Source organism: Ischnura elegans, chromosome 2, assembly GCF_921293095.1.
Source record: "Ischnura elegans chromosome 2, ioIscEleg1.1, whole genome shotgun sequence".
In the NCBI taxonomy this organism is placed as follows: domain Eukaryota; kingdom Metazoa; phylum Arthropoda; class Insecta; order Odonata; family Coenagrionidae; genus Ischnura; species Ischnura elegans.
The window spans coordinates 13,499,667-13,525,758 of record NC_060247.1 but is presented as its reverse complement, the minus strand read 5'-3'; the positions used below and the strand labels follow the sequence as shown (position 1 = coordinate 13,525,758).

General features: G+C 36.5%; 1 protein-coding gene across 2 annotated transcripts in view; it reads left to right on the top strand.

Annotated features, from left to right (window-relative positions):
• LOC124153413 (anoctamin-1-like) overlaps positions 1 to 23,081 on the top strand; it is a 45,413-nt gene extending 22,332 nt beyond the window's left edge. For both annotated transcript variants that reach the window (XM_046526547.1, XM_046526548.1), the window contains exons 7-16: positions 2,770 to 2,930; positions 5,113 to 5,345; positions 5,510 to 5,662; positions 7,144 to 7,347; positions 8,758 to 8,855; positions 10,239 to 10,411; positions 11,681 to 11,886; positions 14,304 to 14,482; positions 16,782 to 16,887; positions 20,466 to 23,081. In XM_046526547.1, coding sequence (XP_046382503.1) covers positions 2,770 to 2,930; positions 5,113 to 5,345; positions 5,510 to 5,662; positions 7,144 to 7,347; positions 8,758 to 8,855; positions 10,239 to 10,411; positions 11,681 to 11,886; positions 14,304 to 14,482; positions 16,782 to 16,887; positions 20,466 to 20,756 — 1,804 coding nt within the window. In that variant the 3' untranslated portion in view covers positions 20,757 to 23,081. The remainder of the gene's footprint in view (positions 1 to 2,769; positions 2,931 to 5,112; positions 5,346 to 5,509; positions 5,663 to 7,143; positions 7,348 to 8,757; positions 8,856 to 10,238; positions 10,412 to 11,680; positions 11,887 to 14,303; positions 14,483 to 16,781; positions 16,888 to 20,465) is intronic.
• The last annotated feature ends 3,011 nt before the right edge of the window (positions 23,082 to 26,092 follow it).

Sequence of the window (26,092 nt, the reverse complement as noted above, 5' to 3'; positions counted from 1 at the left end):
CCAAAATTTTTAATAATTTTTGCAAAAATTTCACCACGTTCATTGACATGCTCAGTATTTCAATATCGCCAGGCTCAAAAATGAGCGCGTTGACTATATTTCAGGATAAGTACAAATGTTCACAAAGTTTGCAATAAAGCTATTTGTGTCAATTTGGCGCTGCGTTTTTTTCATTAATGTCAGGGATTATCATAAGTAAAAGAAAAGACATTGACTGTGCTATGGGGCCACACTGCTCTGAGATATGATCAACATACGACGTCGCGTCCCGTATCAAATTAAACGAAGTTTTTCGGCAAGCATAACTTATATTGGACAAACGTTAAGTATGGCTCTGTCATGAATGAGAATAAATGCATTTCCACCGCTGTTGCCTTGATTTACAAGTTCCTAAAACTTTTCCGCAAAATTTAATCAGAGGATGCGGAATTATTCAAAGTAAACAAATGAAATACGAGCTTCAATTTTATGTACTGGCGGAACGAAAACCTTCCTCTCCTAGCCACCAAAAAAATGAAAACAATGAAAAAGATAAAATGTTACATATAAACTACATTATGATAAGTATCTCATTCATAAATATTGATAAAAAATAATGACATATACTGAACTGGAGAGAAAAATATGGACAAGAAATAGAGAGAGGTTTCCGTGCCATAACTTCCGTTCAAGTACTGCTATTTACAAACGGTTCAAAAGAGGGAAGCTTGCTGAAGGCCATGCACACGATCGCAAAACTCGGAAGTGGACATTAGTCACGTACGGAGGCGGAGGAGAGGGCTCTCGAACCGACCGGCAGAGTACGTCAACTGACGTGCCCTGTATCTCGGCTTCGACGGGACCACGTCAATTGACGTGCTCCGCGCTGAATGTGTTAAGACTTCATGTATTTTATTCGTTACAGTCACAAATTTTTACTTTTATTTTGTACTTCAAGCTTGTGTGCATTATTATTTTTGTTAAATTAGAACTAGTCTTTTTTAGCCAGTAAATGGTGGTGCTAAATCTTACTACGGCCATTTTGAAAAGTATCTGATATTTTCATATTTTTTGAAATGCATATTGAAATGAAAGACAGTTGCACTTTTCCACATTACTTCAATTCGTACGACGTATTTCGGATCACAGAGCCATCATCTGGTACAAGATATCCTACTAGAGCTTTGGAAGAAACGCGTCGTATGAATCAAATTATTGTGGAAAAGTGCAACTACAGCAATGTCCCAATTATTCAGGCTATTTAATGATGGGGAGAGGCAGCACGAATAATTGGAAAACACAAATAATCCAAACTTTCACTTCAATTTCTGTTATGTTCTTTCTTTACGTAAATCAAACCATGTTTTATTATTTATGCACATAGTCTGTTATTTTAGGGTGCTTCCCACACTCATCGAGAGCTTTATTTTGACCGTGATCTTTTCAGCGACATTGACGTGATTGTACTCAAATTCCTACCGCTCTATTTAAGATTTAGTTCCCATGAACCACGAACCCATGGCTGTGAGGTCACAGATTCAGAAAAGTGGTTTGTACGGATGCTTCAAAACTATTGCTACATGTCTGAAACTACACTGTCAGGCACCATGCCACAGTGTCACGTCTCGCCTAGGTTGACCGGGAGGAAACTCCTGCGAGACGCGGATCCATGGTCACTGAGCGCGATCATGCTTCACTATGCTTGGTGGACAGGAACATGTGTTCCTGTGAATGCAACGGGCACGTATCAGCGGTTCTGGATACTAGGGCTTACGGCAAACTGTCCCCACAGGCATGGCTGTGACTCATGCAATCTTTATCTCCATTGTCTCTGCTTCCACTTCCCGTGCTACCTTCACTTCCATGATTCCCTTCCTCCCCAGTTTGACCTTGACTGGTTGTGGCGTGCCCCAATACTATTATATCTCTGGTTCTCTTGTGCTCTATTCAACGGCATTTGTGACCATGGAAATAATTACGTATTTGTGGCATAAATAATACTTTTAAAGATCGCAATTAAAAACTTTCTTCATTTACCATTGGTTAGCAATTGAAGAATCTTCTTAAATTAATCAAGATTTTTTTTTCCCGCCACTCATCGTCTTCTTCAATGATAGTGCAGACGTCCAAGTGATCTTGAAACATTCCCTGCCAGCAAGAAAATTAAATAATTCAGTTTCATGAAGGGACTTCCGATGAAATAATATGCCCGTTGTAGCCATGCCTTACAATACTATAATCCTGGTGCTTTTCTGTTAAATTTTATTTTCTATAAAGATCGCAGGAGACATCGATGGTTTGATAAATTCATGCACAGATAATCTGAGGCACGGATGAACCGCAGCCGTATAAGCGGGAGTATGCTGTACCTTTCATTTCAATATGCCGAACTTCCACTATATCACGTCTGCATCAGTTGAACTTTTTAATGCCCTTTAGATTGCTTTCTTATGGGGAAAAATTTTATAAATGTCATGTTGTGTGTGTATGCCTAATTTTAGTGATATTCTTACGGAATATCTATTGTGAAATGTAAGTCTTAACTTTCTGCATACATTTCGTCCTCTTAAGTGTAATTTTTGAACTGCTAAATATATGTGTAGTATTTTAATTTTTTTCTGGGATAGAAAATTAGAGTATCACCCTGTAATGGTGTATATACCAAAATATATAGTTATTTATTGAAAAGTAATGTGTCTCCTTTGTTGCATGATGACTAAATTTTATGCCATTAAGTATGACCTTGATTTTTTACACCCCTAATAAATGTATTATTTTTTAACATTTTAGCAATGAGATCTGTGATGAGAATAATAATATTACCATGTGCCCCTTGTGTGACCGCAAATGTGACTACTGGAGACTTAATGACACATGCCTTTATTCAAGAATCACATATTTGTTTGATAATCCAACTACAGTTTTCTTTGCAATCTTCATGTCTTTTTGGGGTGAGTGTTATGTAAAAAATGGCACAATTACGTCATTTTTTTCTAAAATTATTGCAAGCCACACGTTCCAATATGTATTCATTGAATTATATGTTAACTATATTGTAACTTCATTCACTGGTCAATATCTTCAAGTGTTTTGTTTTTTTTTTAGTTTATATTTTGGAAATTGTGTATAAAAAGATTCAATTTTTTCTTTCGTAACTGTAGGAACACCATCCTAAATTTTTGACTCAATATTCTCACTGGTGCAATTACCATAGTCCAGCCACAAAATTGTAATCAGAGCTAGGTGTATTGTTTACTCATGAACTAGCCTTTCTCTCTGCAAACCTCTGCAGAACACTAATATCTTTTAAATTTCTCACACCACTTTATTCTGCCAAAATTACAGATAACTTTACAAGAAATAATCTTGCGAAATTGTGGAATCTATATAGGTATCAATAATTACGAAATGTTTATGAATTACCTATTATATTCTGTACCCAGCTGTGAAGAAGCTAGAATAAGTAAAGGAGTGAGACAAGAGTGTGCACTTTCCCATATCAATTTTTAATGTTTACATCAAGAAAGCCAACATGGAAATTAAAGATTAGGCTTCAGGAGTCGATATCCTTGGAGAAAGAATTAGTATGCTGCAGTTTTCTGACAATATAGCAGTCATAATCTTGCTTATAATAATATGTTTGTATGCAGCAAAAGAGAGGAGGCCAGGAACAAAATAAAAAAAAAATTAAGAGATGATAGAGTTCTGCTACATAGGAAGTTGACTTAGCGGTGATGGACAAAGTACATAATAGAAAAAATCACCGGCCTCGGGTGGCGGCGGGGTAACGTCCTCGTCTGCCAAACAATAGGTCGCGGGTTCGAGTCCCGCCTGGGTAGGTTTCCCCTGTCCAGGGCATGGTTGTTCGTGTACATTTACTTGTTAAATTTGTTGAATACCTCAATTTTAAGTGGCCAATAATATGAGTTGTATTTGGTGGTTTGGGAATAAAATAAAAAATGGTCAATAGAATAGCGCGGAGGAAATGGGCGCAGAAGTACAGAAACAATTTATTAGTAGGTGAGTATTTACTATGTATTAGAGAGAGAGAGAGTTTCTTTTATGGCAGTGAGGCATGGACCTTGAGAGCATCAGAAGAGTCGAGAATGGAAGCATTCAAAATCTGGTGCTATAGAATAATGATGAAGATAACATAGATAGACTGAGTGAACTTAAAGGAAGTAGAGGGAGAGAAAAGAGAAGCCTTCTAAAAGCCCCAATAAGAAGACGGGATAACTTAATCACCCACATAAAGAGGCATGATGACATGGTTAAGACAGTTGTGGAAGGGTAAGTGGATGGGAAGAAAGGCCAAGTAAGGCCCAGAATGAGTTATAATGGACAAGTTATTAAGGATGTAAAAGGGAAGAAATACTCTGGTATGAAGAGGTTAGCTGACAGGAGTGCAGAGTAGAGAGCTCCATCAAACCAGTCTTCAGATTGTTGACTCATGGTGATGACCCGGTATTTTAGGTTGTGATATTTTATTTTAAGGTAACTGATGACTGAACTCATCCACATGTCTTATTTTGCTTCACTGGAGCTCTATCCAATTTTCTCCTATGTTCTTTTGATGAACTCCTACTCTCACCACCATTAACTTAGCTACCCTGGCTTATTGCTATTCGTATCACTCTACACTTGCTTGATAACCTTTTATTTTCTTACACTGTACATATTAAGTATGTAATTTGGTTTTCTGCTTGGCCAAATTCCTTTCACACAGTCATTGTATTTTGGTAATTAATTTGGGTTGGCTTTATTTTTGTAAATTTACCCAGTTCATCTGTGGTTTAGTCCCGTTTAAGATTTACATTTTGTTGCTTAACTGTACCAGCTGCCAAATTTGAAAACTATACTTTCTATTTTGGTCGTATTCTTTTTAATGCCTCTTATAGAATGGTAATGACATTATTAGGAACCGCTCTTGAAACGTTTTGGGTTGGGTTTCATACCCCTAAGAAATATGAGATCCTGAATAGCCTCACTTGAGTAAATTTATCGAATGTAAATTAAGATATGTGCAACCAATTGGAGCTTGACTGTTAACTCTTTAGTTCCCTTTGTGAAATTACTCCTGCCAATGAAAAAAATATGTATGGGTACTTAATCTTTCTCTTGTCTATTTTGCAGCTGCTCTCTTTCTAGAAATGTGGAAACGATATTCGGCAGGCATTGTTCATCGCTGGGGTCTCACTGGTTTCAGTGCTCAGGCTGAACATCCGAGACCAGAGTACCTTGCCCGTCTAGCCAATGCCAAAAGGCATAAAGTCAATGTTGTCACTCATGCAAGGGAGCCCTACGTGCCATTTTGGAAAATTCGAGTTCCTGCTACTATTTTAAGCTATTCTGTTGTATTGCTCCTTGTAAGTTGATGTTTATTAGAATTTCATTTAGTTTTTATGCGAATTAATGTGTATTTGTTGACATTTCCTATGCATTTTTATTTGTAGCCCATGTGTTTTCGATTAAAACTTAGCATAATTTTGTTGATGGTATTTTTTTAACCTGTTGATTGACTTCCTTTTAGATTTCTGTGGCAGTTGGAGCTGTTTTTGCTGTTGTGTTGTATAGAATGTGTGTAGTGTCATCATTGCATTTGTTTGGAGACACAAATGATGCTTTGTTCATACCTGCAACGGCTGGCTTACTCAATCTTGTTTGCATCATGTTGCTCAACTGGGTGAGTACCTCCATCCATCGCCACCCTCGTAATCATAATACACCTGACAACATTTTTCACAAAGCCAATGATTTACTTCATTATCATTGCACTTGCTTATTCATGGGCTTGTATTCTGAGCCTCAATTTATTATGATAGTGGCTGCAATTTTGCAATAGATTAAAAATAGGATTTGGCTGTAGACGGTTTGTTATAAATAGGCTCTTTAATACTATTCTCTTTGTGATTCTAAGATTTATTGATTATTACAATCCAGATTTCATCACACAATTAAATGGTAAAATGAATCAGCTTATGTTAGGGGAATAAAGAAAATGAGGAAAATAAAGAAACAACTGAACTCCGCAGTCTAAATTTTAATGTAGTGGTGGGACAGTTCATTTTCTCAATTGGTTCCTGGTTCTCAGCTCCACTCTAATATATTAGATAACAGTTATTCCCCAATGCAATAGGGTGGTTTCCTATTATTTTTTTATTGGCTAAATCAAAAGATAATTACTCCTGGAGTACGTATTTCACGCTTTTAGATTTTTAAATGACGATATCTATTTTTCGCGATTAAATGAAAAGTGAAAATTTTCAAGCGCGCGAAAACGTTTCTTGTTCCATGTATTTTGTTCGCGGTCTTCCTTTTCTGTTCTTGCCTTCCACTTGTGTCTCGACAATTGTCTTCATCAATCCATCACGTCTCAAGATGTGGCCTATAAGGTTTTTCCGTCTTCTTGTTAAGGTTTTAAGGTTAAGGTCATTGTCCATGCCTCACTTCCGTATAGGAGCATACTCCAGATGCAGGTTCTATGAATTGTTTCTTTACTTCCATGTTTAATTTTCCTGCTGTAAACAGGTCTTTCTTTTGATGGAATGCTCTCTTTGCCTGGGCTTTTCCGCTGATAATTTCTTTCTTGCTTCTCCCGTCACTTTCACACTCAAAACTTTGACTCACAAAAGAATTTCAAAACCTCTGTCCTCAAAAAGAAAAAAATTCAATACTATCATGTCTACCTTTTATGCATGGTTAAAGGTGAAACTTTGAGAAAATATTTATCTTTGAGAGATAGAATTTTCAGTGTGTGGACAAGTTTTCTCCTATGGGAAAAAAGTGCATTGCAGCTGCCAGTTATTTATTTATAAAGGTGTGAATTTATATCTCAGAAAGTTTCAATGATGTTCTCGTCACCATTTTTGACTGGTAACAAGTGACAACAACAACAACAATATTTAAGTGACTCAAATTTGAAAGCTTATATCTCGGTGGAAAGTGAAAGCATGAGTACAAAACTTCCAAAGTAAAAAAGAGCGACGAAACGCACACCATCATTGCGAAAATGGCTGGATACTGATTTAGAGGCGTTGGGTTTGAATCCTTAGTATTCAATGAAGTCTAGATATTATTATTCTTATGTGTGCTTTTAAATGTGTATGTATAATATTTTAACCATTCCTGGGTTATTCATTGAACATTATTTGTGTCCTTTTACAGATTTATGACAGATTGGCCGTGTACCTGACTGAATTGGAGCTTTTGCGTACTCAAACCGAGTTTGAAGACAGCTTAACCTTGAAAATTTACCTCTTCCAGTTTGTTAACTACTATACATCAATATTTTACATTGCATTCTTAAAAGGGCAATATGTTGGTTATCCAAAGAAGTACACAAGGATTTTCAACTTGAGGCAGGAAGAGGTGAGATATTTCTGTTCATTTTTATTGTAACCATTATGCTTTACTTCTGGCCTATCCATTAAAAAAATGTTCTTATGAATATAGTCTCTCATTGTAAAGGAAGACTTTTCATGCAGGAACTCTCTTTTTCTTTAGTAAGTGGCTTCTGAACAAAGTTCTTTCTGAACAAACTTCCTATTATTCTTTGGAGAAATACTTATGTGAGTAAAGGAAGGGCTTGATGAAATGTTTTACAATGTGTTTTTTTTATTCTTTGTTTTTAATGTTAATTATGTGATATATGTGTAGACTGACTTTATGTTTTGTTTATCAACGTATATTTATGATTGACGTGCCTTGTACCTTGACAAATGTACCTTGGTCTTTGGGCAAATAAAACATATTATTATTATAAGTGTCGGAGACTGGCTTAGTTGTGCAAATTTTTTAATGTGAACATTTTATTTTGCTCAAAAGCCATTTCTTTTTAACTAATAACAAAAATTATAACTACGCGATAGTATGTATCACAGTTTTTACTCTATGCAAGCATGCAATACAAAAGCTTCTTCAAAATGTTCTTGTGAAGTTTCATGGTGTAGTTTTCAGGGCCGATTTAATTGAATGTGGGGAACATATGTTATGTGAGTTGCCACTGTGCGAGAGTAGCAAGAAATATATTCCATGAGGTTACTTTCAGAAAATAATCAATCAATATTAGTGATAAATAAACATTCATCTGAAGTAATTTGGGTGTCGTATGAAAACTATTGTTAGTTGAACGGAAAGCAATGGTGAATTGCTAAACATTTTCCATGGGGAGATTCCTTCCTTTCACTGCAGAGCATTTTCTCTGAGTTTTAAAACGATGATAAATAGATATTTGGTGCACAGAAAAGTTTGATTTAAAGTTTCACATTGATATGTTGCTTGCTTTATTTACGGTAGTGAATTCATCATGTTTTGCGAGTTTAGCTATATCATCAGTTGACCATTGCTACCCTATGATGACACTGCAAGTATGTGCTTCATTGGAACATTATGGATGTCAATCATTGCATTGCATTAGCTCCATAATTTTGGAGTAAAAACCTCATGTTAAAATAAAAATAATGCTTTATAATCTTTCATATCTTTTCCAAAAATATGTGCATTGTGTTTTGTGAGTTTGGCTAGAGCATTAGTTGGCCATATTGCTATCCTACCTTTAGTTACTGTTGCTACCTGTTGTTACCATAAGTTATGAGGTGGTTGTACTTATTTTAAGTGTGAAAAGAAACAATATCTTTGAAAATTTTCAAGGTACTCACCATTCAATTATGTTAATAGAGTGATTGACCCAATTATAATGCACACCATTCAAATTTTTTGTATTTTATTGTGAATTTTTGTGGTCTTTTTGATGATGTTTTTTTTTGTAATTTCTTTCAGTGTAATCCCGGGGGATGCTTAATGGAACTCTGCATGCAGCTGGCCATAATTATGGTTGGGAAACAGGCTCTGAATACTGTTCTGGAAATGTTTATGCCGTAAGTGCTTGATTTCCTACGTGAATTTTGATTTTTACCTCATAAAATAACATTTTTCCAGGAGAGACTTCCAAGGAAACATCGTGAGATTGATGTTTGGGATCTAAATGTTGAATCTGTAGCTACACAGGTAATGTGAAAAAAGTGTCATGACTTTCATCCCCTTAGTCCCAGGATCGAGAGATATTCGCAAGTAAAGATTTGACGCTCCATGACTTCCCTCGAGCAAGCACTCGTTGTCAGCATCGTGGCCTAGTGGATTGGGGCATGTAGCCAGTGACTTTTGGCATGGGCCTCCTGGGTTCGAGTGCCGATGCTGTCAAGTTTTTTACTTTCTTATGATTTTAGAAATGACTGTTACAACCCATCCTCATTCATTAAAGTCGGTTACACTAGTGTTTTTCTATTTTCATGTTAATTTATGGATTTTCAATTGAACTCGGAATGGTGCCTTACCTATTGTGACTTAGGGGATGTATGTACGTAACTGCTCGTGAATTTCCACTCATCTGCGCTCGATCCATTACTCCTTCCTATGATGCGATCTCTCTTTCTTCTTTTATCAATTAACTACTATTTTCAGCCGTGTATTAAATTGCTTGACTATTGCCTTCACAAAAACACTTTCGGTATATTTCGTCGTTAAATCTTACGTTTGCATATGAAAAATTTCTGCAGATGTTAAGGAGTCGGGTGGCCTGCTAGTCTCTTATAAATGTGCAATGAATAATGGAACCGAAAATCATGCCTTGCACCATTTTGTTCATTGCTGGCCAAAAAATTGCCACACTTGCTGAAGCTGTTTCCCTGTAACTTTCATGAAGCGCTCTTGCTGCAGCTAGGCTACCACAATCCTCAATTTTTCTATAATCACAGTAAATAATACATATTGTATACCACCGTATCGACACCTTTTTGCTGTCGGTACGGCTACCGACGATCTCCCGTCCTCTCGTCGGTGCCGCACCGATCGGGTTCGTACAGAATCGCACCACTTCTTGCCGGGAGTCGGTGTGACGTCGCACCCGACGAATCGGTGCCGCACCGATCGGTTTGGAGTTACAGAATACGGCCCCCGGTCCACAAAAACCATTCATGCCAAATGACATTAGCTCGTACGTGTTAATGTATCGTGTAAACAGGCCTTTTGTCTGCAAGGAGCAACTAATTGAGTTACCTAATGAAATATTTTCTATCAATTTTAATTCTTTTGCAATGTCTTGCAGTAGTAACTCAAAATGCAAATCAAAAAGTCTGAAGTTTAAATCTGCTTTTACCAAAACTTTCTGTGATGGAAAGATGAGAATTCTCTATTTTGTTTGTGTTATGCAAACTAAAATTTCTTCATCTGCGAGTATCCATTAATTGGATCTCTATTTTCAGATTTGTGTGGAAAACCATTAAAGCCTTTACTGCAAAAACTGGTTTGGTGCAGCCGCAAGAAGAGAGTCGGGAGAATATTTACGGTACAGAACTTTCAGCCACTCAGTGGGCACATGACTTCAAGCTGTTGGAATGGGGCCCAAGGGGGCTCTTTTATGAATACTTGGAATTGGGTATGTTTAATTTGGAATCGTTTGACATTTAATACTTACTGGGCTAATGGCATTGTGTCAAGGAAAGGAGGGTTTACATGTGAAAATCATTTACCTACTATTTATTACAAGTTCATCGATGACTTTAATTCCTGCTAATTGTGAAATGGCATGCATGAAATTCAGGATATTTTTTTACCTGCTTGACTAATTTGAACACCATGGCTCCAAGCTCATCCAGTCGCCATTATGGCTCATGTTTGTTAGGGTTACAAGTGCATATTGTGTCAAGTTGTGCTATAGAAAATATTCTTTTACGACATGAATGTAAATTTCAAATAATTTATTTGAGCCTTAAAGTGAGGTATAATGTTGTTTTTTATATGTTTTGTTGAGATTAGAAGGCCATTATAACGAGTATGACTCATGGGAAGGTGAGCACCATAGTGAGTGTTTTTTTTTTAGGGTTGGTCTGTGCAGTCCACTTCTTGTGAGCATAACTTTCTAGCCTCTCTCTGTAGAAACGTTTGTCATTTTTACATATGTTCACTCATTGAATCTCTGATTTTGGGTGATTTTTGTGTTTAGTACCCTCTGAAATTATCAAAAGAATTACTCTAAATAATCTTTATTATTAGTAATTTTTGTCGTCTTTGAATTAAAATCCAGTAAAAATGTTTTATAATTTAATGAAGAAGAACATTTCAGTATAAATTACTTGTAAATATTCAAAGGGAATCTGTAAATACCTAGGCATAATAATAATATCGTCTTTGTTCCAAGTAAATTTAGGACCACCAGGTTCTCTCTTAAAAATCTGTATGGATCTCTTTATGTATCTCTTACAAGTCCTATGGGGATATGTATATGTGGACGAAATGGTTATTATGTTGCAGGCTTAGATACATATGGATTGTTCTCTATGTATTTGTATTCAAAATGTGAAAAGATTGGGTGTATGAATTATGTGTATGTCTGTTAAAATTACATATCTAGGTTAATATTTTATTGAATATCTTTGTGTCAATCCTCCTGTTTGGGTGTACAGCACACTCCTGATTATCCAGGCTAATGATGGGGAGAGACGGCATTAATAATCAGAAAATACGGATAACCCAAACTTTCGTTTAAATGTCTTGTAATGTTTATAATTTACGTAAAACAAACAATGTTTTATTATTTATGCATTTATTATGTTATTTTAGAGTGCTTCCCGAATTCATCTAGAGCTTTCTTTGCTAGACCGCGATACATTTAAACATGCTGTGAATACCTTTTCATTTTTTTCAGTTCTTCAATATGGATTTGTAACAATATTTGTGGCAGCATTTCCTCTGGCACCCTTTTTTGCATTGTTAAACAATGTATTTGAGATGAGACTCGATGCTAAAAAGTTCCTTACTTTCTACCGCCGGCCTGTACCAAGACGTGTTCGTGACATTGGGGTTTGGTTTCACATACTGGAAATTTTAGGCAAAGTGGCTGTAATCACTAATGTAAGATACATATATTCTTATTAATTCTGTCTAACATGAGTCTATGCATGAGGGAATTGTGTGACTATAAATTTTCTAGTTTCTTTGCTTGAATTTTGTTGTGTATGTCATTAATCAAATGCTTAAAAATATTTCTCAGTTAACATTTTCCTGAGATTTCTTTTTCCTTCTCTTTTAGTTCTTGTTGATTGCCTTGTACTTAATAAAGCTGAGAGCTAAGTATAATATTACAGGCAAAAAGTGGCCAAAGTCTTTAGAATTTGCTTATTAGACAGTTAGAAAACAAAAATTTCTAGTTTGGAATGCCTGCATATTGAATGCTTTCCATCTGAAAAGCAACCGATAGTAACTAATGTTTCTCCCCTTTTGAAATATATTTTCATGCTGATGAAAGTGTGAAGGTGAGCCTTCAAAGTGCTTCACCTCATCTTAAGTTTTTGTTAAGACCTATCCTGTTATTTTTGAATTGTAGCTCTAAACTGCATGTTCTCCCCGGCCATGAGTGAATTTGTGCATGAGCTGTTTTGTACCACGTATGTATGTCTCTTTTTCACACTGCCTGGTCACCTCAAGTTTTTTATCTTAATCTTTCCTATGACTTTCTTCCTTTGCCTGTGGTGAAATTATCTTTGCTAGGTCATACTTCACAGATAGTTTTTTTACAATCCTCATTGCTGTGTTACCCTGGGTTGAATTGGACTCCTCAGTGCAGTCTGATTAAGGGAGGATTGTGACTTACACTTTTGTTGACATTTTCCCAGTGTTCTTATATATTGGTTGAAGACTATCTACTCCTGTTTGAATACGAGTTCCTGAGGATTCACTTAACTAATTCTTAGCACTTGTTCAGCTTGCTTCAGCTCACCTGCACATGATTTACTTGTTTAATGAAAAAGTTGTTTGATTTAATACTTATAGTGTTTTCACATGTATATTGTTTATCCTTTAAGTTATGGTTAGTTGAAATGCAAAAACTTGGTGTAATTTTTAGCTCATTCCCAGCAATTATTATTATTGTTATTATTATTATTATTGGAGGGTGAGAGTAATTGCAGATTGAATTTTATCTAATATCTTTGAGTCTCACATGGCTCATCTTGTGGCATAGGCCATATGCTATTCTTCTTTATTCATCATTATCTCCTGATAGCAGTTTCCAATGGCTAAGGGCAAATATAAACTGTCCTAGGTATTAATGTAGATGAATTCAATAATGTAATCCTCTATGTCATCAATATGAGCATGACCAAACACTTGTAATGTCAAATGACAGGAGACCCTTTTATACTGAATACTTATTACAGAAAGAAATAAGCTTTCTTTTACAATGGAAACAATCAGCAGTGCAGATGACTGTGTAGTCGATGCACCCTTGAAAATTTATTTCTACTGCTAACAGTTTCCATTGTGTTGATAGCGGTATGTTTCAGTCCTTAAAGCTGACATCTTAAGGGTCGTAAAAATGTCTGCTGAAACACAGACAAACTGTTAGATGGAAAAATTGTGACTGAGGACTCAGCAGACATTCTTCAAGCCATCAGTGGCATGGCAATGAAATATCTTATGCTTTCCCCAGGAATTTATGCAATTCATTCATCTCTGGTTTTCAACTGGGGGAGCCTGTCAATCATAGCCAATGTTTTAGTGAGATTTCAATAGGGTAAATACTAGAGATGGGTCAGTTCCGGTTCCCGGTTCTGCCAGTTCTTGCCTGGGAACTGGTATCGAGAACCGATCGCAGAAAGTCAGGACTTTGGAACCGGCTCGGAACGATGGCAAGGATTTGAATTTGGCGCCCAAAGCCGAAATGGTCTGCAGTGTATTCAAGGCCAAAAAGTTTTAAAATATGAAAAAATGCATGTATTACTTTCTGATCGCATGGCGTCCACTTTTTTCTTTAGAGAGTTGCTCGCTAACACGCGCAGTTAAGTGTTTGGCAGTTTGTCGCTCTCGTCAACATTGTAACATTTCCGTTTTTAAACATTCATTAATTTAATTTTACATTTAATATTTAGAATTTGAAAACAAAAATTAAATTTTGCAGTGTAAAATTAAATTAATGAATGTTTAAAAATAGATTTTTTACTCCAAGATTTATATCTTTTCAATCAGGGTATTGTATTTAATGGCCACTTGCTTCGCTTCACTTCAACTTGTTCAAAAGAAGTGATTATGTATACCTATCTTTTGTGGAACATTGTACGTTTTCTTCATTCTCTGTTCATAAGAAAAGGAATTTAATGTATATCATTATGAATTGTTTGATCAAGTGTTCATATTTAAAATGGGAGAAAATCATGTATTAATTGTGCTCGAATGCATTTACTTGGCATAATGATTTAATCATGTGTTATGTAATTTAAGGGTGATACATGTATGCAAAAAAAATGGAACTAAAAAATTGTTTTCTCTTTCAGGGCATGATCATTGCCTTCACATCAAATTTTGTGCCTAAAATTGTGTATGCTCTCACAGTCAGCGAGGAGCCAGGGTCTCTCGAAGGATACCTTAATCACACATTGTCTTTTTTCAACACATCAGATTTTCCTCCTGATGTTGGGCCACAGAATACATCTTTTGATGTTGAAATTTGCAGGTAAAAATACCTGATAAATATTTTAAATATATTGTGATATTGACTACAGTGAAACTTAGAAGTGACAAATATTTTCTTGTTTTAACTAGTGGTATTTTGCATGGTAGTGGATGTAGTTCTGATGCAAAATGAAGCTCATTAGCAGAGAAGTACAGTGGAAGCTTGGTTTAACAAGTGCTTGTAATTCCCGGAAAAATCATGTTTATTAAAGTTATTTAAATTGTGTTTATAAATCATTGGTGGAGATCAATGGTGTAGGGAAGGCCCAGACTGGTGTTGATCATTTTACAGTTGTCCATATTCTGCCCTACCTACCCCAAGGAAACCCAGCGCAACTCTCCCCTTTACCCACTCTCTGCTCTCATCTCATTGGCTTGGTGCTTCTCCGCCTCCCACTCTGTGCATATAATTAGAGATGTGCGAATAGTATCCGCGAATACTCTAATACCTCGAATACTAGGAAGTATTCGATATTCGAGGTCTCGAATAGTTACGCGAAAAGTACCGCCTCGAATACCTTGAATACTTTGAATTTCGCGTCGTACACTGTCGCACACACGTCGTTGGTTGTTGACTCGGAAAAATGTACAGAACTCTAGTCTTTTAGTGCATGCAGCGCCGTTATAGGCAAGTTGACGAACTACATCAAATGCGCGGGTCAGAGCGGTGAAAAGAGTTCGACGCGGGGAACCTAAATTGATCCAGGTGAAAAAATCCAAAAAACCCCGGTTTCCCCACCAGGAAACTCCAGTGCCGTGGGATAGTAACATCGGCGCATTTCCCATGATCTGCTATCCCCCTCCATTCAGCATTCGCCTCACCCACTCTGACGCTTTCATCTTCTCCGAAATCAAACAAAAGGTCCTCGCTCGGGCAGGGGTCATATTACGAAGACCTTAGCTTCGAAAAAAATATCAAGTTACACGAGAACAATAAAGTCGTGTCTCACGCCCCCCTTTTCTAACCCACTGACCTTTTTCTGCCTGCCTGCTTCGAAGTTCCCCATTTCTGGAGCTCAACTGCTGCATGAGTACCGTGGGATAGTAACATTAGCGCATTTCCCAAGATCCGCTATCCCCCTCTGAGGCTTTCCTCTTCTCCGAAATAAAAAAAGGTCGCAGCTCGCGCAGGGATCATATTACGAAGACCTTAGCTTCGAAAAAAATATTAAGTTACGCGAGAAAAATAAAAGCGTGTCTCCCGCCCACCCCATTATCTCACCCACTGACCTTTTTCTATCTACCTGCTTCGAATTTCCCCCTTTCTGGAGGTCAACTGCTGCATGAGTCATCTACTAGCCCGAAAGGTGTCTAACAATGACTTTCGGCAATTATTATTACATCTTTATTGGATTGAAATATTGGTAATGTACGCGTAATTTAAAAAAGAACTAGACCAAACGCGACGCATTTCTGACTTTATTTAAGCATTTGACGCGAGGAAATAAATGTCAAAATAGGACGGAGGCTTGGCATTCTGGCGAGACTCGATATGAGCAGCAGAGCTTCTCGGAAGTTGATGGGGTATTTTTTTCCGAAAACATATATGAAGTTACAATTTATGAGTGGTGCTATAAATCTTTATTGTTACAGTGCCAGACGAAGGGATATTTTCTCAGGATATTTGGTTTCTCCCTGATAGCAATTCCAATTCATCTTCTTATCTCGTTAGAACGCCCAAAGATAGACTGAAAATAATTGAAGAAAATCCGGTGGAGAAGAGTTTGTATTTTACAAAATGCCTCAGATTGTCAGCTAGCACTTTGCAGCAGGAGTGGGGGTAAAGCGATGTTAGTTGAATTAATTATATGCCCAACTGTTTCCATAAAATTAAAATATTCCATTAATCAGCTAAATTCCTGTTCGAATCCTTTAAAGGAAATCAAAATTACTCCCCAAAATCTTGTGTTGCCTGCTGCATAGGCAACCGAGTCAAACATTCCAGCATTCATCATTTAGTATTCGAGGTATTCGAAATTCGAGGTATTCGAATATTCGAGCAATGATTTAATATTCGAATTCGATATTCGAGTTCGAGAAATCTGCTATTCAACCCATCTCTACATATAATAATGTATTTATGAAAAGGAACAAGAAAACACTGCGATCAATAAAGCCCATTCTTCTTGTAAGAATGAAAGCAATAGCTGGCAATACAGATTCAATCTCCAAAGTATGAATCAGTGGTGTTTACAGACTTTATTTGTAAAAACTTGGTTTTTTTGAAATATATTTTGCCTCAGCGCTGTGAAATCTACTTTTGTCATCATCATTTGTTAATAATGGCATTTTACTTCCAGGTACCCATCATATCGTGAGCCATATAATTCTGAAAACAAATATAAGAGAACGGAAATGTATTGGCATGTGCTAGCAGCTAGATTGGCATTTGTTGTTGTGTTTCAGGTATGTCGTGTTGCGTTTTTATTCTTTTGCCAGAAAATTTTCTCGTTGAACTTACCCATCTTCTTATGTAACGTATTAAGTAAGTAGTTTATGTCATTGCAGCCGAAAAAGTTTGGTCTCACAATCAGTGTTGCAATTTTGTAAAAAATTAGCTTGATTGAAATAGTCATTTTTTGCCATATGTTCTAACACCCTTTTTTGTTGCCAGTTGTGACAGAGTTTGCAAAATTAATACGCTCGTGTATCTCTGTTTTTTAATCCATCGCTTTCTTCTCAAGCTATTTTAGTTTTTACTGATGCAGTAGATTCCGGTTAATTGGGACATATCGGGACTTGTGAACTTTGCCCCAATTAAGCGGCTGCCCTAATAAGGCGAACTATCCTGTATATGGGCATAAAAAACATTGAAATGATAGAAAGAAGACTAAAGAATGTTTATAAAGCAATATAAGTTTATTTAACTATTAATTTAATTAATAAATCAGAGAGTTCAGTTAATTTATTATAATTTTTTAAAATTATAACAATTTAGTTAAAAATATTTTTCACAGCTTCAGGTGACACTAAATGAATGGAACGAATGTCTTTTACTAAGGTCTATTAAAGAAAAGTCCCATACTCTTGCGGATAGTACAACAACAATAGCTTTCAAAATAGGGCAAGAATAGGAACATTTGTGAAAAATAAGAGTAAATCAAAGGAGGAAAATAAAAAAAAATAGTATTCTGAAAACAAAAAATTTTAATTTCGTTGCGAGTATGATGTCTATGTCGCCGACTCATGGCCCAATAAAGCGGCATGCTGTCCCAATTAAGCGGAGAATGCTCTGGGATATTCCTCTATTGGATTCTGTTCTTCAAGATCGGCCCCAATTAAGCGGCTGCACCAAGTAACCACTGGATCCATTAAAAGGAATCAACTGTAGTTGATGACAATACTGACAAAAGTACCTAGACTCTTAATTCAACCTGCTGAGCAGGTCAGGTCACTTTTTCTTTCAATCTTTTACACATTGAATGCTGAATGAGGAAGATTTTGTTATGTTATTCCTTTCTCTTCTATTCTTTTGATGAATTATGATTTCAGAAGTCAATGAGTTACATGTTGAGTATTCAGTTTCATTGAATTATCAATTTTAATGAAAATGTTAGGGGACGGGGAGACTAGTAATGGAGTACTATCCATTGTAAAATTCTGTCAATCAGGTTTGAAGGCCACTGCCTCAAAGACCTTTCATTCGGTTTTAAAATTTAGTGCACCAAGTTAGAGCTCTTTGATTTATATGCTGACTAATGGTGTTGAAACTATTTTTTTAATGTAATATGGAAGATAATGATAATTTACATTTTCATCTATAACTTAAACACTGAATAGTGTAATAACGTGGAACTGTGTATGAATAATATGAAAGCTGTAAGCTTCAACATATATGAAGGAAATCTTGATATCTCCATATCCTTACTGTTGCTGAAGAGGGTTTTGCTCTAGTTATTATGCAAGGTATCATAAAATGGGCTTCTGGTTAATATGGGTAGGGTAATGAGTAGATATCAACTGAAAATAAGCACGAAGAAAACCAAGATCTTAGTATGCAGCAGAAGAGAAGAAGTCAAGACCAACATTAAAATAGGGAGGCAAAAACTGATAGAGGTGGATGAATTCTGTTATTTGGGAAGCAAGATAACTAGTGACGGGAGAAGCAAGAAAGAAATTATCAGCAGAATAGCCCAGGTGAAGAGAGCATTCCACCAAAAGAGAGACCTGCTTACAGCGGGAAATTTAAATATGGAAGTAAAGAAACAATTTATAAGAACCTACATCTGGAGTATGCTCCTATATGGAAATGAGGCATGGACAATGACCGCAGTGGAGAAAGCAAGGATAGAGGCCTTCGAAATGTGGTGATACAGAAGAATGATGAAAATCAAATGGATCGACCGAGTTAGTAACGAGGAAGTCCTAAGAAGGGTAGGAGGGAAGAGAAGCCTCATGAAAACCTTAATAAGAAGACGGAACAACCTTATAGGCCACATCTTGAGACATGATGGCCTGATGAAGACAATCTTCGAAGGACAAGTGGAAGGCAAGAATGGAAAAGGAAGACCCCGAACAAAATATATGGAACAAGTAAAGAGAGATGTGAAAGAGAAGAAATACGTAGGTGTGAAAAGATTAGCTGATGGGAGAACTGAGTGGAGAGCTGCGTCAAACCAATCCTAGGATTGTTGACCAGTGATGATGATGATGAATTTGCTTTTTTCATTTCATTTTTGATCGTAATAGAGTTTGAAAAATTAAGAGACCCATATTTTTCTGTTATACAATCAATTGCCCAATTCTCCAGTTATCCACCTCAACCCTTCCTGACTTCTCAACGGATTAATTAATACTTTGTTCAGACTGTGCCCAAAGTGCGCGTTCCTCTCCAACACACTCCGTGGCATTACCCAACTCCATAGGAGCGAAATTTGAAATTTTGGGCACAATTTAATTTTTCGAATGTTGGTACGTTGGAAAGTCGAATATTGAGAACTGATGAGAACCTATCACATGGCCAATTTACGATCGGCAATGAGTGGGTCACCATGATTCCACCGGAATGAAGCTTATTGTATGATGTTGCGTGAATACTGAAGTATCTCCTGCTGAAAAGGACCATAAGTGACGCACAGTGCACAAGAACTTAAACATAGCGCAATGATTATAACGTAGCATAGTGTAACGCCTTTGCTAATCCATGGAACTTCGTAATAAAGTTTATATTATAACCAAGGGTATCAGAACTGAGGTTTGTAATTTTGTAATAGTGAAAATTTTGTAATAAAGATTCTTTTACTATAGATTGGGTTAGCTTTTTCGTCGGGACCAGTGATTTGCTTCGTAAAAACAAGAACTTTGTAATAGCATTGTTCGTATTAACAAGTCTACTGTATAACCATGGTTCCGGCTGGATTGTCTACAGATCTTTGAATGCGGGAAACGGAACTGTATATAGGCGACCATGTAGTTGCAGCTGATTGGTGAGAGGAATGCTGGTCTAACTTCTAAAATGTGAGACTAAACACCAAGTTCAGTGAGATTTGTGAGGATGTCACATTAGCAAACATTTTTAGGCGCAGCCCTTTGAAGTCATAATTTAGTGAAGTTTAGAACCCAACCTATTTACCAGAGTTAGATGGAGAGAAATTGGAAGCTAGTTTGGCTAAAAATTTTTGCCGTGCTCTTTTCAATTGCTGATGAGGCAGCTCCCTTCTTTGTTGGGGACAGTTGACAAACTACTGGAGTTCATAAAATGGAGGTTTGGCAAAACTGAGGCTCTTCTTCACAGTTATTCCTAACTGTAAAATCAGGCCTTGGAGAGTAGTTCATAAAATGGTGTCTTTTTGTTAAGTAGAGAGACATAAATATGTATACCTATTGTAATTAAATTTGAATCTGAATTTGCTCAGGATTTTGATTGTTGGAAGTATGTTTTTGGTGCAAAATATCCTTCTAGTTGAATGGTGACGGTGAGTTCAAAAATATGTTTGTGTGCGATTAACTGGACTTATTAAAATGCATGTCAATTGACTTTGCAGAATGTGGTGTCTCTAGTGACAATGGCTGTCCAGTGGATTATTCCCGATATGCCGAGAAAGCTTCGTGATGAAATTCAGCGTGAAGCCTATCTCACCAATGAAATCATAATACAAGAAGAGAGAAACCGAGCGAAAAGGGCGAGAGGAAACAGTGGTGACTACTCCACTCCCAGAGTTCCGTCAGGTAGACACACAGATGCTTCTGCTCGTGGTGATGGCAATGGCACACCCCTGTTATATCCTTCCATTTCAAAGAGGATATCTGAAGGGCGTTCAAACAATTCTTTGTGAGAGGATATTTAAAAAACGCTTTGTTTTGATATTATTTTTTTACATTAATAGTTTATTATAAATACTCAATGGAAACCAATTTGGTGACCTCATACTATGCCTGTTGGCCTATTTCAAGAATCCTCGAAAATATTATTTTCTATTGTGTTTTTCTGAAGAATAGTTGATTTAATGCTGTTGGTTTGTTATTGAAAAAATTTTTATCAGGTAATTGGTATCAATATATGTGTACCTATAGTTGAAAAATTACCTAGGAACATTTTATTTGTTCGCATTGATGTTACCTGGGGCAAACATTTGAACCAAGTGATGGTGTTCAGATATCAAACACTTGTTATTAATGTGAGAGTTTTTATCATCATAGTTTCAGCTGTTGCTGAATCATTACTTGTTGTTGTCATTGTTTTGTCAAGAACGGTGGGTTCTGAATGGTCCTTTATATTTTTACCTAGAATTCATATCTGCTACTTTTATATGGAATGAAGAATTACTTTTTGGGTTAATGTATAATCATGAAACTTCAATTACGCATAAGAAAAATAAAAGTTCATATGTAGAGGAATATCAATGCTAATTCATGCTGGAATGGCAGTACATGCTTGACTGTTTAAACGTCATATTTTGTGACTTTTTAATGTAAGGTGCTAATCATGTAGACCATTGGGTTGAATATTTTTATTGTTTCATATATTTATTTGCTTTTGTAAATAGCTTACAAGCCATTAACCTCAGAAAAATTTTGAAACATTGATGTACTACAATTATCTTACATTTGCATTTGCTGTTTATATTTTGTCCACTCAAGTAAATTTTTTTTTGTTAATTTTTATATTCGGATTCTAGCCCACTAATTTTCTTGATATTTACATGTATGTATTATATACATGAAAGATACGAGCATGTGTAAACCATTAGTAAAGAAAGTTATCTCCATGCTATGTGATGTTAGACTCAGAAAGTCGACCATTATATTCAAGACGGCCACTTATCTTTGCAATTGAAATACTCTCTGTGTGAAGGAGTTTGTTTAATGAACTGCTTGCGACATACCTACCTATTAATTCATTCCTGGATGGCCCATGTGAAAAGAACCTGCTAACTGGTCATGGCTTCAGTAATACCTCTCCTTTAGTAATCATTCATTTTCTCAGCAATCACTCTCTTTCTTTTCACTTAAAATACCTATGTCATTTTTTGTTTACTTCTTTCTCATTAATCCATTTCATTGTTCTAGTCATCCTGTCTCTATTTACAGTAGAAGATGATAAATGTGAAATTCCTAACCACTGAATATCTATTAATGGAAGGTTTTCTAGAATTTGGGAGCAGAAAATAGTCTCCAATGGCCATAACATAGGATCTGGACATGATTGAAATCGTAGAGCTCACCTTATCTGTTCTTCTCTGTAGAATTTTGCCAACTTGATATTTTTTGCCACTCTGGCAAAATGATGGCCATATGAGCTGTTAAAAAGCCTATTCTCTGCAGTTTGGCTTCCAAGGTCGTCTGAACAAGAGAATATTATTTCGAGTTTGCAGAAGTTGATGGTGTTTATACCACTTGGTAATAACATCATGCGTTATCTTATTCTACAGGATTACCCCACCTCTTTCCAGGATGAATGTAGGTGGGAGATATTTACATTGTTCATTTGGGGCACTGATCAAAACTGATTCACCTTGTTTCTTGGCAGGTTGTGGGGTAAATGAAACATTGAACCTGGAATACGTATTAGCATAACTCTACCTAGTGATAAGATTTTATCTTTGGTGGAATGGGAGTATTTGGAAAACTTTAGTCTCTACCTCCGTGGTTGGCAAGCTTGACTGTTTTATGTGGTCAGTCAACCACCAAGAAAATTCAGCTGATTTTTCGTATTTTTTTTCTCTCATATATTTTATGGTGAATATACAGTGTTTTTTCTATAAAGGAATATACATGTAGAATGAATTACAGGGATCCAGTCCTCAGAAATTTGATTGAAATTCCCCTTTGGCACAAAACAGCAGTAGATAAATATCCTAGTCAATAGTCAATACAGTTTCCAGTAGCAATCCGCATAACGTATCATGGAATCCTCAATATCTACATTGCAGTGTCACATGTTGTTATTCCGCAGGGGAAGAGTATTCTCACTCACCAATTAAAGAAATGCTATGAGAAACACTTCCTTGACTCTTCCGTGGTTCCTCCGTTAAATTTTCCATTCATTCATTGGATTGGATCCATTGGAGTGAATCTAATAAGTGATCTTTTGGTGAACTGCGTTGTAAGTATAGGACCTCCTCTTTTGAGAAGGAAAGTTGCGGACCCGGTAAATATTAGCTTAACAGTGGACAGCCCACTGTGCGTTGAGTTGAAACCTGGATGGTAAGTCACCTAAGTATGCCTTACCATAAAACCATCATGTTAAATGCCCTCAGAAAACAACTCTTGTTGTCAGTAGGCGGGTGAAAATCAGGGAAGTTAAAGTCGAGCAAAATGAAAGATGAGGTTGTCTCTGATGATTTAGGAATGGCTTAGTCTGAATTTAATTAAAATTTTTGGGATCAGAAGGGGAGAGCAGAATATTTTGTGAAGACAAATCAGCTAGCTTGATAGTTAAACATCTCACAATCAGTGCAATCTGCTACTCAGGTTACAATTTTTCGAATATTCTTCTTAGATTAGCCGAAAACCATAGTGGAGAGATTGTTCCAGGCTATAAGCTTATGTTTATCAATCAGCCCTGCAGTCGTGTGGCTACTTAAATGGCTTGCTGAAAGGAAAGTGGTCTAAATGTGAGAAAAAATCTTTATTCTGGAATGGCCCTGGTCCTGTGATTACCAGATCATCAATCTTGTACTGTAGTATCACCAAGATTTCAGGATTGAACCTTTGGTAAAGCATCCATTTCTAGTTTTTCGGAGGTCCTCTCATTTTTGACTTATGTATGTTTACTGAGAGCAGTCTTAAGTTAACTTTGAAAGAGGTGCTATGGAGGGATGGAATTTTTCCCCAAATCCATGAAAAAGTTTCGCAAGCACTAAAAAGTTTAACACTTTGAAACCGAGAACCATCTATAGATGATATTACATGCTAGACAAAGCTTAGAGGTCCCCTGCAAGGAATAGTTGCGAATTCAATTTTAACATTAAAAAATTGTGAAGACCGTGAACTTTCTACTTGGCACCTGTGTATTTGATATGGGCTACTTAATTTGAAAATAATATTTATTAACCCTCAGCGGCAGACTCGGGAAAGTGATGCTAACGTGCGTATATCAAAGAAGACTGTTCCTATGCAGAGTCTCTGCAAATGTGGTCACCCTGGTTCATAGTGTTAGTGTACTTCCTGTTCTCTCCTTGATGACAGTCAAGCATCAGATGGCAAATTTCCTCCCAAGAGTGGGCCAGGCATACAATGCTGTTTGCTGAGGTCATAGTAGAGGAAAAAAATTAACTATGTCATACTGCAATAGTAATGTAATTGAAAAAAATTAAAATTCCATTAGCAGTTTGCAGGTACATACTACCAAAGGTAAATTTTTGGTATCTTCTCATCGCTATGGATTCCTGAAACTCAAATTGATATTTATACTCATGTGCAAGGTGCTTATGGGTGCACAGGATATTTAGGATCTTTGGTGGTCAAGTTCTCTATTTTTGTCACTATCCATACCAATATTTGTCTCATTCCGTCCTGAATATGAGAGATAACACTATAATTCAATCGCATTCCATCATCCAATTCCATCATAATTGTCTTGCTATTTCAGATGCCTAGGGTAAATCAATGAAATTGTACTCTATTTAAAATTGTAAAACAATAGAAATGTAAAAAATGCATTATTCTCTTCATTACTGTATCCAGTGGCAGATCTAGGATTTTTTTCTGGGGGGCATAAGGTTCTGACAGGCCATCTTATACCTGAGATTGAAAACAAAATACAACAATTACTATGTAAAATATTCTCTTTATTTTGATTGGAAAATTATTAATATTAAATTAAATGATTGAGCACAAAATAAAACGAACGTAATGATAACCATATTAAAAATCTTGTCGAATCTCTAAGCATCTGGGGAGGGGGGGCACGTGGCCCTCCCCCCCCTAAATCCACCTATGACTGGAACTATCTTCGAAGTGTTCAGTGTAGGTTAAACTCTTGTTTGAAATCACTCTCGGGATGCAAATTGATCAAGGAGCTGCTCATACTAAAGATACTGCTAGGGGCATCGTAAATATGGCGCCTCAGTTTTATCTTGTCCTTAGCACTTTGAGAAAACCTTGTACTGTGTAAAGAAATCAGCTGTGTTTAGTTTATTCACTGTGCCAAATTATTTATGGGATTGTATATTCGTCCCTAGATCAATCATGCATCTCCAATTGAACCCCCTAAAATGCTCGTATCATCTCATCTTACATCTGCCCCAATTTTTTTCCCATGAATAATAATACTGTGCGTGCCACAGAGTGCATAATAAAACAGTGTTTATTTTGTGAAGTTTGATCTGGGGCCATATTCTTGCTGATTCCATTGTTGTGATGCCATATTTAGATACACTGAACCCTTACAACCTGTCTGATAAAGATGAATGCATACATCCTTGCGTATTTCTCACTAACTTATATCCGTGGCTGCAATCTCAAGTTATAACTGATATATGGCAGAAATTTGGCACGTTTGAACCAAATCCAGCCCCTCCTCATTCACTTTTTTACTGTTGGACTATTGTTGTGCATCAAATGTTTCATTTTCCCTGTAATTAATATTACCTTATTGAATGGGTGTGACTTAGCGTCATCCCCACCCTTCCCCAAAATACACTTCGCGTGAAACTATCTTATATACGTATGAACGTGTTCATTTACTATCTCTTGATTCGGTGGAGTAGGCTTTGTTGCCACACTGCACTAGGGGAGTGCCATCTCTGTTTCAATATTATCCCTTTGGTGTGAGATAATGCATGTCTTGCATTTTGAAGTATGTATGTTCTTTGCTTCTGATAAACTGGTTTTAGATGCTGTGGTTCATTTAGCTCAGAGGGTTAAAAATCCATATTAATGAGTAATTTCTCTTAGTGAGGGTCCTAAAACGATTTCTGTTGTATTGTATTCCAACCAATAGACTCATGTTTGTGAAACTATCTCATGTAACAGTGACTGATGTTTTTACAGTGGATGTGAGCTCGCCTCATAGTCTGTACATTGTCCAGATGGCCCACATGCTCTGTTGTAATAATGCTCAATGGTATAATGTCATGGAATATAATTTTACTAACAATTTAATATTGGGACTGAATTAATGTACAAATTTTGATAAATCTGTTATTGTGAGAAGTAAATGATAGTA